The sequence below is a fragment of the Octopus sinensis genome, linkage group LG22, assembly GCF_006345805.1.
Source record: "Octopus sinensis linkage group LG22, ASM634580v1, whole genome shotgun sequence".
Lineage (NCBI taxonomy): Eukaryota > Metazoa > Mollusca > Cephalopoda > Octopoda > Octopodidae > Octopus > Octopus sinensis.
The window spans coordinates 8,286,560-8,301,047 of record NC_043018.1 but is presented as its reverse complement, the minus strand read 5'-3'; the positions used below and the strand labels follow the sequence as shown (position 1 = coordinate 8,301,047).

The 14,488-nt window shown below is 39.0% G+C and overlaps 1 protein-coding gene across 3 annotated transcripts in view; it reads left to right on the top strand.

Annotated features, from left to right (window-relative positions):
- The window catches only part of LOC115223325 (acyl-CoA:lysophosphatidylglycerol acyltransferase 1-like), a 114,946-nt gene that overhangs the window by 73,334 nt on the left and 27,124 nt on the right, over positions 1–14,488 (top strand). For all 3 annotated transcript variants that reach the window (XM_036512243.1, XM_036512245.1, XM_029793843.2), the window contains one exon: positions 977–1,229. In XM_036512243.1, the coding sequence (XP_036368136.1) occupies positions 977–1,229 (253 nt within the window). The remainder of the gene's footprint in view (positions 1–976; positions 1,230–14,488) is intronic.

Here is a 14,488-nt window from a genome sequence, read left to right as displayed (position 1 = left end):
AAGTCAACTTTACCTTTCCTATTCGATGGACAAATCCATCTTTACCTTTTCATCTTTCCTTTTTACCTGTTGGCTGGAAAGGTAAATCTAACTTTACCTTTCCATCCTTTCAGAGTTGACAAGCAAGATACCAGTCCATCATTGGTGCAGCCCTTCCTCTCATCCTGTATTTACTGCAGGATCAGGGTCAGGTGTAGGGTTATAATTTCCCCATGACCAGACATATTTTTCATGGAAGACTGGAAACAAACAACCTCACCTGTATGAAGGTGATACTCGTTTACAGCCACCATGCGATGTCAAGATTTTATTTTTGTCTTTTCTTAATGACTCTGCAAACTGATGTTACTATTTTACTTGTTTCAGTCAGTTGACTGCGGCCGTGCTGGAGCACCGCCTTTAGTAGAGCAACTCGACCCTGAGACTTATTCTTTGTAAGCCCAGTACTTATTCTATTGGTCTCTTTTGCCGAACCGCTAAGTGACGGGGACATAAACACACCAGCATCGGTTGTCAAGCGATGTTGGGGGACAAACACAGACACACAAACATACATGCACACATGTATATATATATACATATATACGACGGGCTTCTTTCAGTTTCCGTCTACCAAATCCACTCACAAGGCTTTGGTCAGCCCGAGGCTATAGTAGAAGACTGAACCCGGAACCATCTGGTTGGTAAGCAAGCTACTTACCACACAGCCACTCCTACACCTAATGTTGTTTCTAATTATGGTAGAACCATTCTCTCTTGCCTACAGAAGATGTGCGTTTATATTCTACAGAAAGCCTTTGACTTTTTTTTTTATCTAAATGGGTTTTTTACCCCAATATTTACACACTATTACTTATAGCTTTATCTACTTCGAGTTCTACTGTTAAAAACAAATTATTTTATTCTCTTGAAGTTTCTAAATTTTTATGATATAAATATCTTTTTTTTTAAATTTCTTTTTTCATTTTTTTTTCAGATGCTTGATGTGTACAATATTCTTCCTCATGTGACCAGCCTTCCGTTACCATTTCGCATCATTGGACACCTTCTGCGCATAGTATGGATGGTTCTAACCACAATCTATGCCATTCCGCCATATCTTGTCTGGACATTCCTTGTATTTCCTCTTCGATTCTTTTATTTGGATTTCTACTGGATGATCGAGGGTTTCCTCTTTAGTGGATTATTGGCCATAATAAGTTCCTGGCTTATCACAGGACAATATCAAAGTAAGTTCTGCTTCGGTGCTGAGTTTTTCTTTTGTTTTTTTGGGGGGCGGGGTTCTAGTTTTGTTCTTGGTTGTGATAAGGTTTTATTTCTTATTGTTGTTAAAATTTGCATAAAATCGATTTTCAATTAAAGTACTTTTACTAATGAATTCAGAAAATGATTCTTGTTGAACATTTTATGATATTAGTCAAGTGTTATAATACACACACAGACACACACAGACACACATGTAGTATGTGATCATTGCATTGATCATGACAGGGAAAGTTGTCATGGCGATACCTGCTCAGATGCCTATGCAAAGTTGCAGAAAGTGCATGAAGAGGAGTATATGAGTCACACACAAGTCTATGAGTGGTTCAGACGTTTCCAAGACGGCCAGAAGAATGTTGATATTGACGAACGTTTTGGGAGACTCGCTACCAGCAGAACTGAGAAAAACATCGCTGATATGCATGTAGCTGTGAGGGGGAAAATCATAGAATCACCATCCGTGAGTTGTGAGAGGATGTACAGATTAGTTACGGTTCAGTTCTGTCCATTATTACTGAAGGTTTGAGTACGAGATGCATGTCTGCCAAGTTTGTGTCAAAACTGCTTTCAGCTGAACAAGAAGACCCTGGGGTCTCAGTTGCTCAAGATCTCCTTGATTGTGTCGAGAATGCAATGAAAATTTTTTTCAAAACTTTGTGTAGGCCTCTCAGCCGGTATATGTATATGTGTGTATATATATATATATATATATATATATATAATATATAATATATGATATGTATGTGTGTGTGTGCATATTGTATATATGCATATATGTATGTATATATATCTGTATGTATGTATGTTCTATTGTATGTATGTATGTATATATATGTAAGATATATATATATATGTATGTATGTATATAGTATGTATGTATGTATGTATGATATATATATGTTATATGTATATGTTGTATATGTGTTGTATTATATAGATAATCTATATATATATATATATGTGTGTGTGTATGTTTTATATATCTATATAGGTATATATGTATATGTGTATGTTTTATATATCATATAGGTTATATGTATATGTGTATGTTTTTATATATATATATAGGTATATATGTGTATGTATATGTGTGTTTATGTATGTTATATATTGTATTATATACATATGTATATATACATATATATATGCGTATGTATATGTGTGTATATGTATATGTGTCTGTATATGTATATATGTATATATATGTATGTAGATGTATATATATATATATAATATATATATATATATATATTATATATGTATATGCATGTGTATATGCATGTATATGTGTATGTATGTATATATGTATATATATATATCTTTATATATATATACTATATCTATATATAAACACAAGGAGGAAATTGGAAATTGCTTCGTGTCATTTATTCACCATTACACGTATGTCACTTGCTAATAGGAATGTTAGAAAAAGATACGTTAGGAATTTCTAATAGGACATTTCTTACATGTCCATCTAACATGTAGTAATATTTTGTAATTCCTATTAGTAAATGAAACTCATGTCATGGTGAATAAATAATACCAAACAATTTCCAATTCCATCTTTTGGTATACAATAACTCTGCAACTGTTTCCATAAATCTCAGTTTTGATAGGTATTTTGAACTAACTTACTGCAGCAACTGAGACTACATATTGGATTGTAATGATGCAATAAGCAGATATGCTTCAAGAGAACACAGCTGGGATTTGCCCTAACTATCTAAACAATATATATACACACACACACACACACACAACACACACACACACTCGAACACATACTCACACACAGACACACACGCACACACTCAGACTCACACACACACACACACTCGAACACATACACACACACAGACACACACACACACACACACACTCTCGAACACATACACACACACACACACACACACCAACAAATGAATTGATTCCTGATGTAATATGAAACTGCTTTTTTATGTAAATCAACGTTTTATATTCCTGCCAGTGTAATTGGAATAGGTTTGAAATAATGTCTCTTAATATAAATGTCTCCATATTAATAATAATAATAATGTCTTCCTAACATAATGTCTCCATAATTCTTCTATAAATTCTCATAGACAATGTTGAACTACTTTACTCCCTGTTTATTTCATTAACCATCAACAACCCCTTTATTCTCTTTACAATCTATTCACATTTATTTCCTATCAAATGGCAATTGACTTACATCTATTAATTGTCTGGAAGCCGTTCAGCGACATGCAACCAGAAGAATACCCTCCATCAGGCATTTGCCATATTCTGAACGCCTTACTTCCCTGGGCATGGACACATTGAAACTCCGACGTCTGGCAGCTGACTTGGCAGACACCCATAAAATTATTAACCATCTTACAAACAATAACTCTGAGCACCTTTTCAAACTCCACCTGTCTAACACCCGTGGACATGTTTACAAAGTCAGAAAACAGTACAGCTCCCATGACTTTCGGAAACATTTTTTCACGCTAAGAGTTGCTGAAGCATGGAACAAACTGCTGGCATCAGTTGTTAGTTGTCGGAGCACTGCATCCTTCAAAACTTCCATGCTTCCTGAGATTCGCCAACACTCCACCTGATTTTCTCCCCTCCATACACACACATGCATGTATCTGACTCATACACTGTTCACTTCCCAGACGTTTGTACATTACTGCATATGCTTTATACACACTTTTGACAAGTTGTGGTGCACCTGAGCACTGCATACAATAATTTCATTATTATCTGATCCCTAATTTACAGGGTTTATTTTGATGTCTTCTCATTTTCCTGAACTCTTCATTACAAAGCCTTTCTCCTATGTTAACGATGCACACCAAATAATTAGACTGCATAACGATCTTCTTCTTTTACCACAGCAGACCCAGCACCTAATTCACTCCGCATGATTCACTGCAGTAAAGTGTCTCACTGCTTCTCCCCTTCTCATATCATAATCCATATTTACAGCCCATGGTTCATTGACATGGCTGAGTGCCACCTCATCTCCATTCACAGTTCATATTTGAGAAGCGCATACCATCATGCACACCCTCACACATACAAGGGGGTGCTGAGAAGTTCTTGGCTGTGGAAAAAAGGAAATATAGTTTTTCAGTTTTTTTAAGCCCTGTACAAGAACTCAGAAGTCTGAGCCTTTAGCCAGGCCTTTTGCGGTGCCCTTAAAGCCAGGAATTTTTCAGTCACCGCCTCATAGTTACCTGTATTCAACCATCCGAACATGGCCGTTGCCAGTGCCGCCCCGACGGGCATCCGTGCTGGTGGCACGTAAAAAACACCATCCGGTCGTGGCCGTTTGCCGGACTCGCCTGGCCCCTGTGCTGGTGGCACGTAAAAAGCACCATCCGACCATGGCCGTTTGCCAGCCCACTATGGCACCTGTGCCGGTGGCACATGAAAAGCACCCACTACACTCATGGAAAGGCATCCAGCCGTAGAAACATTTCCAGATCAGACTGGGCCTGGTGCAGCCTTCAGGCCTCCCAGACCCCAGTTGAACCGTCCAACCCATGCCAGCATGGAAAGTGGATGCTAAATGATGATGATGATGTTACTGTCATACACAATTGCACATATCACACCCATCACACTGACCTCTCCCTTGTCCTGTCCCATGCACAATTTAGCAAGTTATTCAGCTGATGTCTCACTCGTAAGACTTCTCTCTCTGGTGTCCTCTTCCTTTCTCTTTTCGGTTTTCCAGTTGTCTCTCTGTGTTCAAGGCTTTCTCTTTCTGATCTCTAATGAACTTAACCTGTTGTCTTCTCCTTATGTTCTCAACAAATTTGCCAGTGGTTTTTGCTCATCCAACTCCTTAGCATTCAGATTCCTCTGTCAAATGTAATCTATCTTTTACTTAAATATGGTTTCTGATTACATAGGCGCAGGAGTGGCTGTGTGGTAAGTAGCTTGCTAACCAACTACAGGTTCCAGGTTCAGTCCCACTGCGTGGCATCTTGGGCAAGTGTCTTCTGCTATAGCCCCAGGCCAACCAATGCCTTATGAGTGGATTTGGTAGACGGAAACTGAAAGAAGCCTGTCGTATATGTATGTATATATATATATATATATACATATATATGTGTATGTGTGTGTGTGTGTGTGTGTGTGTTTGTGTTTCTGTGTTTGTCCCCCTAGCATTGCTTGACAACCGATGCTGGTGTGTTTATGTCCCTGTCACTTAGCGGTTCGGTAAAAGAGACCGATAAAATAAGTACTGGGCTTACAAAGAATAAGTCCCGGGGTCGATTTGCTTGACTAAAGGCGGTGCTCCAGTATGGCCGCAGTCAAATGACTGAAACAAGTAAAAGAGTAAAAGAGAGAGTATACATATCATCATCTGAAAAAGATTTTCTAACTAGAAAGGGTATGGCCTGGTCAGCTTGTAATGATATGCATAAGATCTGGTCATCAAATCTAAGTAGAGATTTCAAACTTAAAATCTTCAAAGCCACAGTCTAACCAATTCTACTCTATGGCTCAGAAACCTGGACGTTATCAAAGAAGCTTGAGAGGCGGTTGGATGGAACTTACACTCGCCTCCTTATGAGAGCTCAAAATCTCTCGTGGAAGCGTCATCCAACCAAAGTACAAATATATGGGAAACTACCACCTGTATCATCTCTTGTGAAAGGTAGGAGAGTCCAGTTTGCTCGACATTGTTGTAGAGCTGAAAACGAAGTAATTTCTACTCTTCTCCTCTGGAAGCCATCTGCTCATGATACCAGAGGGTGCACACTCTCCTACCCTGATGTAATCTCCAGGGATACAGGCATCCAGCAACAGGACCTCCATAATGCTATGATGGACCGTGAAGTCTGGCGAAACAGTAAATTCCATTGTCTCAACCACGGTCGAACAATGAATGAATGAATCTTTTACTTGTTTCAGTCATTAGACTGTGGCCATGCTGGGGCACTGCCTTGAAGAATTTTTAGTTGAATGAATCAACTCCAGGACCTTTTTGCTTTTTAAAGCCTGGTACTTATTTCATTGGTTTCTTTTGCTGAACTGCTAAGTTACAGGGATGTAAACACACCAATGCCTGTTGTGAAGTGGTGGTGGGGCACAAACACTGATGCAGTCATATCTGTACATATATACATACATTGGCATCTGTTGCTAGTGGAGCGCTAAGAGTACCATACAAGTGAGGTCGTTGCCAGAGCAACAAGCTGGCCTTCGTGCCGATGGCACGTTAAGCACACCATTCGAGCGTGATCATTACCGCATTGCCTTACTAGCACTTGTGCTGGTGGCACGTGAAACATTCGAGCGAGGTCGTCGCCAGTGCCGCTGGACTGGCTCCTGTGCAGGTGGCACGTAAAAAGCACCATTTGGGCATGGCCGTTGCCAGTACCACCAAACTGGCCCTCGTGCCTGTGTCACATCGTAGAGACTCTGCAAGATCAGATTGGAGCCTGGTTCACCAGACCTCAGTCAAATCGTCCAACCCATGCTAGCATGGAAAGCGGATGTTGAATTCTGATGATGATACATACAATGGGCTTCTTTTAGTTTCCATCTAACAAATTTACTCACAAGTCTTTGGTCAGCCTGAGACTATGCTACAAGACACTTGCCCAAGATGCCACGACGTGGGACTGAACCCGGAACCATGTGGTTGGAAGCAAACTTCTTACCACACAGCCATGCCTGTGCTTCTTTATTCACATTGTTTGAATTAATTATAAGTTAACTGTCACAAAGTTTTGAGAGTTTGATGATGCGATTCTTAAATCTTTTATGACATTGCCGGGTAGGTGTGAGAAGTTGGATCTGTTCATAAAACAGGTAGAATGTTTCGGTCAGATATGGCTGATTTAGATGCTAAGGGGTCAGAAACTTAAGCAGTTGTTACTGTAAAGGGTTGCTTCAGGCGATATCTCAGAAATCACATCAACATTTCTTGCTCATATTTATTCATTTCAGTCATTTTGACTGTGGCCATGCTGGAGCACCACCTATAGTCGAGCAAATCTTATCCTTTGCAAGCCTAGTACTTATTCTATTGGCCTCTTATGCCGAATCGCTAAGTTACGGGGACGTAAACAGACCAGCATCGAAGTCAAGCGATGTTTGGGGACACACAAACACACACACACACGCACGCACGCACGCACGCACGCACGCACGCATGCACGCACGCACGCGCGCGCGCGCACACACACACACACACACATGTGGGCATACACACACACATACAATGGGCTTCTTTCAGTTTCCGTCTACCAAATCCACTCACAAGGCTTTGGTCAGCCGGAGGCTATAGTAGAAGACACTTGCCCAAGGTGCCACGCAGTGGGTCTGAACCTGGAACCATGTGGTTGGTTAGCAAGCTACTTACCCCACAGCCACTCCTGCGCATATTTGTTTATGTTCCATATCAAAAGATGAGTTCTGTTTTTCTAAGACTTTACAATAACATTATCAAAATTCTTGGGTTTTTTTTTTTTAATGATGGCAGTGGTGTAATTTGAGGAGGATTTGGTTGCTATTTCTACCTGGTAGAGCAGTCATGTAGAGATTTCTTCATTGGCTCATTGTGGTGGTGGTGGTGGTGGTGGTGGCTGTGGTATAACAACCGTAATTATGTTTCTTCTCTTTGTATTAGATCAAAGATAAATCCAGAGAGTTCCATTGTGAAGTTATTATGTCGACTGGTCATGTCTAAGATATATGACCGCCACAAACTGCAGATTGTGCAATAATGGGATGCTGAAGTGCTTTTGTACACACAACACACACACAAACACACATGTATGTGTAATAAGATAGCTTGTCTGTGTGTGTGTCACTCCTTCTCTCTCTCTTCCTTTCTGTGTGTGTGTCACTCCTTCTCTCTCTCTTCCTTTCTGTGTGTGTGTATTTGATTAATGGGAGAGATGGAAGATACAAGGATGTTTATTGATCGTTACAATTGTTTCTACAATAAATGTTCTTCTCTATTCCATCTTCCGTCTCTCTCATTAATCAAAAATACCCAATGAACACTGCAAAGCTGAACTTGCTTTACCGGAAGGCTATCAAGGATACACCATACGATTTATTATCCAATATATATATGTGTATATATATATGTGTGTTTATATGAAACTTTCATTATGACTCAAGCTACCAATTCAAATTAATAGAATTTTATGGCAACAGACTCACAGCAATTCACGAAAGCAGTGTGACCAAATATATATACATACATATATATATAGGGAGAATTCACGAAAAAGACAAAAGACGAAGACAGGTGGTGTAGAAAACAAACAGATGTATTAGTATAACGCTCAGGAATATATGTATGTATGTATGTATATATATATATATATATATATATATATAGATAAGAAAGTTGGTTTGTAAAAGCACGTGGGTGAATATATAGAAAGTAGTAAAGAGTGAAAAAACGACAGAAGGCTTAAATGTTAGAAAAAATATATATATTTGCGTCAATATGTCTGAAGAATATTAGAAAATTTTTCAAAAAAATTTTTTTCTCTTATAATGACATAATTTTAAAGAAAGACTGGTTTCGCGTGTAGCTTTTCAAATTTATTTCTTTATTACCTACAAGGGGCTAAACATAGAAGGGACAAACAAGGACAGACAAATGGATTAAGTGCGTAACTGGTACTTAATTTATCAACCCCGAAAGGATGAAAGGCAAAGTCGACCTTGGCGGAATTTGAACTCAGAACGTAACGGTAGATGAAATATGGATACGCATTTCACTCGGCGTGCTAACGGTTCTGTCAGCTCGCCTTATATATATATATATATATATATATATTATATATATATATATATATCATCAACATCGTCATTTAACATCCATTTTCCATACTGGCATGGGTTGGACGGTTTGACTGGAGAGCCAGAATGCTGCACCAGGCTCAATCTGATCTGGCAAAGTTTTTATGGCTGGACGCCATTTCTAACATCAACCACTCTGAGAGTATAGTGGGTGCTCTTACATGCCACCGGCACAAGGGCCAGTCAGGCGGTTCTGGCATTGACCACACTCAAAGGGTATTTTTTACATGCTAACTGCATGGGAGCCAGTCCAGCGGCACTGGCAACAACCACGCTCGAAAGTTGTTATTCACATGCCACTGGTACATGTGCCAGTAATGCGACGCTGTACAACGATCATGCTCAAATGGTGCTTTCTATATGCCACCGGCACTGGAGCCAATCCGTGGCCCTGGCAATGATCATGCTCGGATGTGCTTTTAACATTCCACTGGCACAAGTGCCAATCAGGCGGTACTGTCATCGGCCACGTCAGCGATTCTGATTTTGATTTGATTTCACTTGCCTCGACAGGTTTATGTATTTATATATATATATGTATTTATATATATATGTATTATATATATATGTATTTATATATATTGTATTTATATATATATGTATTTATATATATATATATATATGTATTTATATATATATGTATTTATATATATATATATTTATATATATATATAGAGATATATAATATATATATATATATTTGTGTATATATATATATGTATATATATAATATGTATAATATATACCGGAATCTTTATGAAATAGACAAAAGAGGAGCAAGGTTTACGGAAATAAACAAAAGACGAAGGCAGTGGAATACAAACAAAACAATTGTATATATATAAATATTGTATGTATATATATAATGTGTGTGTGTGTATATGTATATATATGTACTATTATATGTGTGTGTGTGTGTGTGTATATATATATATTTATATATATATATATTTATATGTATATATATATGTATATGTATATTCTATAGTATATATTATATTTTTGCAATTAAGACAACTACTTAATAAGGAAACTTAACAAGAATTGTCATGTGGGATTAGTAATATTTTTGGTAGAAATGACTGATTGCTCCTCTTAGCGTTTGCAGGTATATAATGCCTCCTGGCATGTATGTATAATTACGCCCTCTATATATAATATATATATATATATATATATATTTATATATATATGTTTTATATATATTATGTATTTATATATATCTGTACATATATATGTATGTATGTATATGTATATATCTATATACCAGGCTATATTATATATTCACACACACATGTATACATAGCGTATGGTGTGTACTTATATGTGCATGGTTCTATTTATGAACGTAAGTATGTGTGTGCGTGTGAGTCAACACCTCCTTTACCATCAGTGTTTTTTTTTTGTGTTGTTGTTGTTGTTGTTCCTGCTGCTGCTGCAGTAGAATGCAAAGTGTCAAGCCTGTAAGTGCAAGGCTGATTGCAAACAGCGTCTGTCTGTTGCCCTTCATGCACTGTGAAGTTCTGTCATCAAGAAGGTGATGTGGGAGGAGGAAGAGCAAGAGAGGAGGGGGTTTGGTGGTGGTACCCTTCACTTGATATTTTACTCCCTCCCTCTTTCCCCTTTCCTCTTCCTCTTCACCTCGCTCTCTCACGCTTTCCCTCTCTCGCTCACTCTCTCGGTTTCTGTCTGTCTGTCTGTCTCTCTCTCCTCTCTGTCTCTCTTTCCGTTTCCCCCCACCCCCGTCTCTCGCCTTTTCCATCTTCCCCCCCCCCGTCCCCGTCCCCCCCAACTCCTCTCACAAGTGTTCGATCTACAGGCAGCCTTATATGTTTGTTTGTTTTGAAAGAAATGTCAGACCCAATCACATCATTCTGACCTCTGCTGCTTGTTTAAAAGTGAACCATTTTTTCTTTTGAAGGTCACTCAACAAACCTCTTCAAATCTAAAATCTTAATACCGAGTGATTCGTAACATTTTAAGCTGAGTTCACAGCAGTCTGCGTTCTAGAAGCTTCTACCAAGAAAAAACGGATGGCAGGTGGTGGGCAGGGGTGGAATTGTTTCAGCTTTATGATGTCTTTTAGTATTGTTGCTGGTTTTGTTGATACTGTAGTTGCAGGCATGGCTGTGTGGTAAGAAGATTGCTTCCCAACCTCATGGTTCCAGGTTCAATCCTGCTGCATGGTCCTTTGGTCAAGAGTCTTGTACTGTAGCCCCATGCTGACTAAAGCTCTGGGAGTAGATTTGGAAGACAGAAACTGAAAGAAGCCGGCAAGCTGGCAGAAACATTAGCACCCAGGGCAAAATGCTTGGCAGTATTTCGTCTGCCGCTACGTTCTGAGTTCAAATTCCGCCGAGGTCAACTTTTCCTTTCATCCTTTCAGGGTCAATTAAATAAGTACCAGTTACGCACTGGTGTCGATATAATTGACTTACTCCATTTGTCTGTCCTTGTTTGTCCCCTCTGTGTGTGGCCCCTTGCGGGCAGTAAAGAAATAGGAAACTGAAAGAAGCCCATCATATGTATGTGTTTGCGTGCCGGTGGCATGTAAAAAGTACCAATCTGATCGTGGCCATTACCAGGCCTGCCTGGCACATAAAAAGCACCCACTACACTCACGGAGTGGTTGGCGTTAGGAAGTGCATCCAGCTGTAGAAACACTGCCAGATCAGACTGGAGCCTGGTGCAGCCTTCTGGCTTCCCAGATCCCAGTCAAACCGTCCAACCCATGCTAGTATGGAGAACGGATGTTAAACGATGATGATGATGATAGTTACCTTCTGAAGTCATGCTAACTTACAAGGGCTGCTTGCCTGGTTTCATGGCATACATACTCCCCAGCTGGATGGTACACCAGTCCATCTCAGCGTTACTCATTTTTGCCAGCTGAGTGGACTGGAGCAACGTGAAATGAAGTGTCTTACTCAAGAACACAATATGTTGCCCGGTGCAGGAATTGAAACCACAATCTTATGATGACTATTCCAACACTGCCTCCACAATATATATATGTGTGGATGAGTGTGTGTATTCTTTTATTTGTTCCAGTCATTTGACTGCAGCCATGCTGGAGCAGCGCCTTTAGTCGAAGAAATCGACCCCAGGACTTATTCTTTGTAAGCCTAGTACTTATTCTATCGGTCTCTTTTGCCTAACCACTAAGTTACGGAGATGTAAACATAGCAATATTGGTTGTTAAGCAATGGTGAGGGAAAACACGCAGACACACAAACATATACATACATATATATATATATATATCTACATACATACATACATACATACATACATACGTATGATGTATGTATGTATGTATATATATATATATATATATATATATATATATATATATATATGTATATGCGACAGGTTTCTTTCAGTTTCTGTCTACCAAATCCACTTGCATGGCTTCGGTCAGCTCGAGGCTATAGTAGAAGACACTTGGTCAAGATGCCATGCAGTGGGACTGAACCCAGAACCATGCAGTTGGTAAGCAAGCTACTTACCTTACAGCTGCACCTGCCCCTATGTTTGTATTTCCTTGTCTTAACATTGTATGAATAGTTGTAAATGAGTGCCACTGTCATGCAAGCAACCACTGTCCCACAAAGACATGTCTAGCCATGGGGAAATATCACCTTGCTTGAAAGCACGCACATACATACATACACTTACACATGTATGTGTTTGTGTGTGTATGCACATATTCTTGTGTGTGTGTAATAAGATAGCTTGTCTGTGTGTGTATCAGTCCTTTTCTCTCTGCCTTTCTGTGTGTGTGTGTTTGGTTAATGAGAGAAAGAGCTCCGAGCTATAGAGAATCTGCTTCAATAAACTCTGTCCAACCCATGCAGGCATGGAAATGTGGATGTGAAACTGATAACAATGATGATGTTATTTAACTCTTGGTCAGCAGGCCTTGTCCAGTAGACCTATGATCAAAATTGTTCCTGCTGTGTTCATAGCTTTGTTTTTCTTCTCCTTTTTTTTCGCTTTTTCTCAGATCACAGTTTATCTAAGACTACATCATCTTATGTGTCCTTGGTTTTTTAAAATGGCAGTGTTCTATCTTTTATTTAGACATGGTATATCAAGAACTTCAATATCCAATATGTCCTTCCTGCTTTTAAGATAATAATGTTCAACTATTAATACCTAACATTTTAAAATAATATACACCTAAAACCAATTCAATTCAATTAAACTATAATTACACAACACACAAATGAGTTATGTCAATTATTATAATGATATTATATAATTGTATGTCTTAAGTGATATCACTTAAGACATATCTTTTAAGACATATCACTCTCCGTATCTTACTCTGCAGCTTACTCTCCTTTGTTTTTCAACAGGGTACCCTATCCACAGTATGGCACCTATATCTGTCACCCTCTCTGCCTTAAATCTCTCAACTGGCACAAAGTACTACTCCCCACTCTTAGATGATGGTTTTTTGTTGTGCAAAGTACTTGGTGAACTTGTCCATGCTGGTGCCACATAAAAAGCGCTGGTGCTAGTGCCACATAAAAAGCATTGATGATGGTGCCACATAAAAAGCACCGGTGATGGTGTCATGTAAGAAGTACTGGCACTGGAATTATATCAAAAGCACCCAGTACACTCTGTAAAGTGGTTGACATTAGAAGGGGCATCCCACTGTAGAAACCATGTCAAACGGATGATCAAACTGGTGCACCTCCCAGCCTAGCCAGCGCCTATCAAAACTGTCGAACCCATGGCTGTTAAATGATGATGATGATGATGATGGTGACATGGCTGCTATTTCTAGCTGTTTGAATGACCTTGCTGGTTTGTTGTTGCCACAGTTGTTGGTTTTTTATGGCTTTGTCAGATGAAGAAGGGCATTGCCCGTGTGTGTGTGTCTGTCTGTCTGTCTGTCTGTGTGTGTGTGATGTTGCACAATACTTGTAAGTAATCATCATCATCATACAACTGGTGTCCTTCATTTCCAATCTTCTGTGAAAACATGTCTGACCATGGGGGAAATACTACCTTATTTGGAAACGGGTGAGGGTTGGCAACAGGAACAGCGTCTGGTTGTTGAAAATCTGCCTCAGTAAATTTCATCTGTCCCATGAAAGCAATAAAAAGTGGATGTTAAAATGGTAATGATGGTGATGATGGTAGTGATGATGATGGATGGTTTTGGCTTTTTGCATTTTTCCATTTCATTTCCCTCTGCTTTTAGAACTGCTGTGTCTGTTGGCAGCAATTATATATTTAACTTTTAGCATTTGGGATGTTTTCCAAGTGTTGGTTAAAGAAATCATTCAAAGACTCTTTCAAAATTGAAAATCGGGAATTAAAAACTTTTTTTTTTTATTCTCGTTCTCCATAATATATCTAAATATTTATCGAC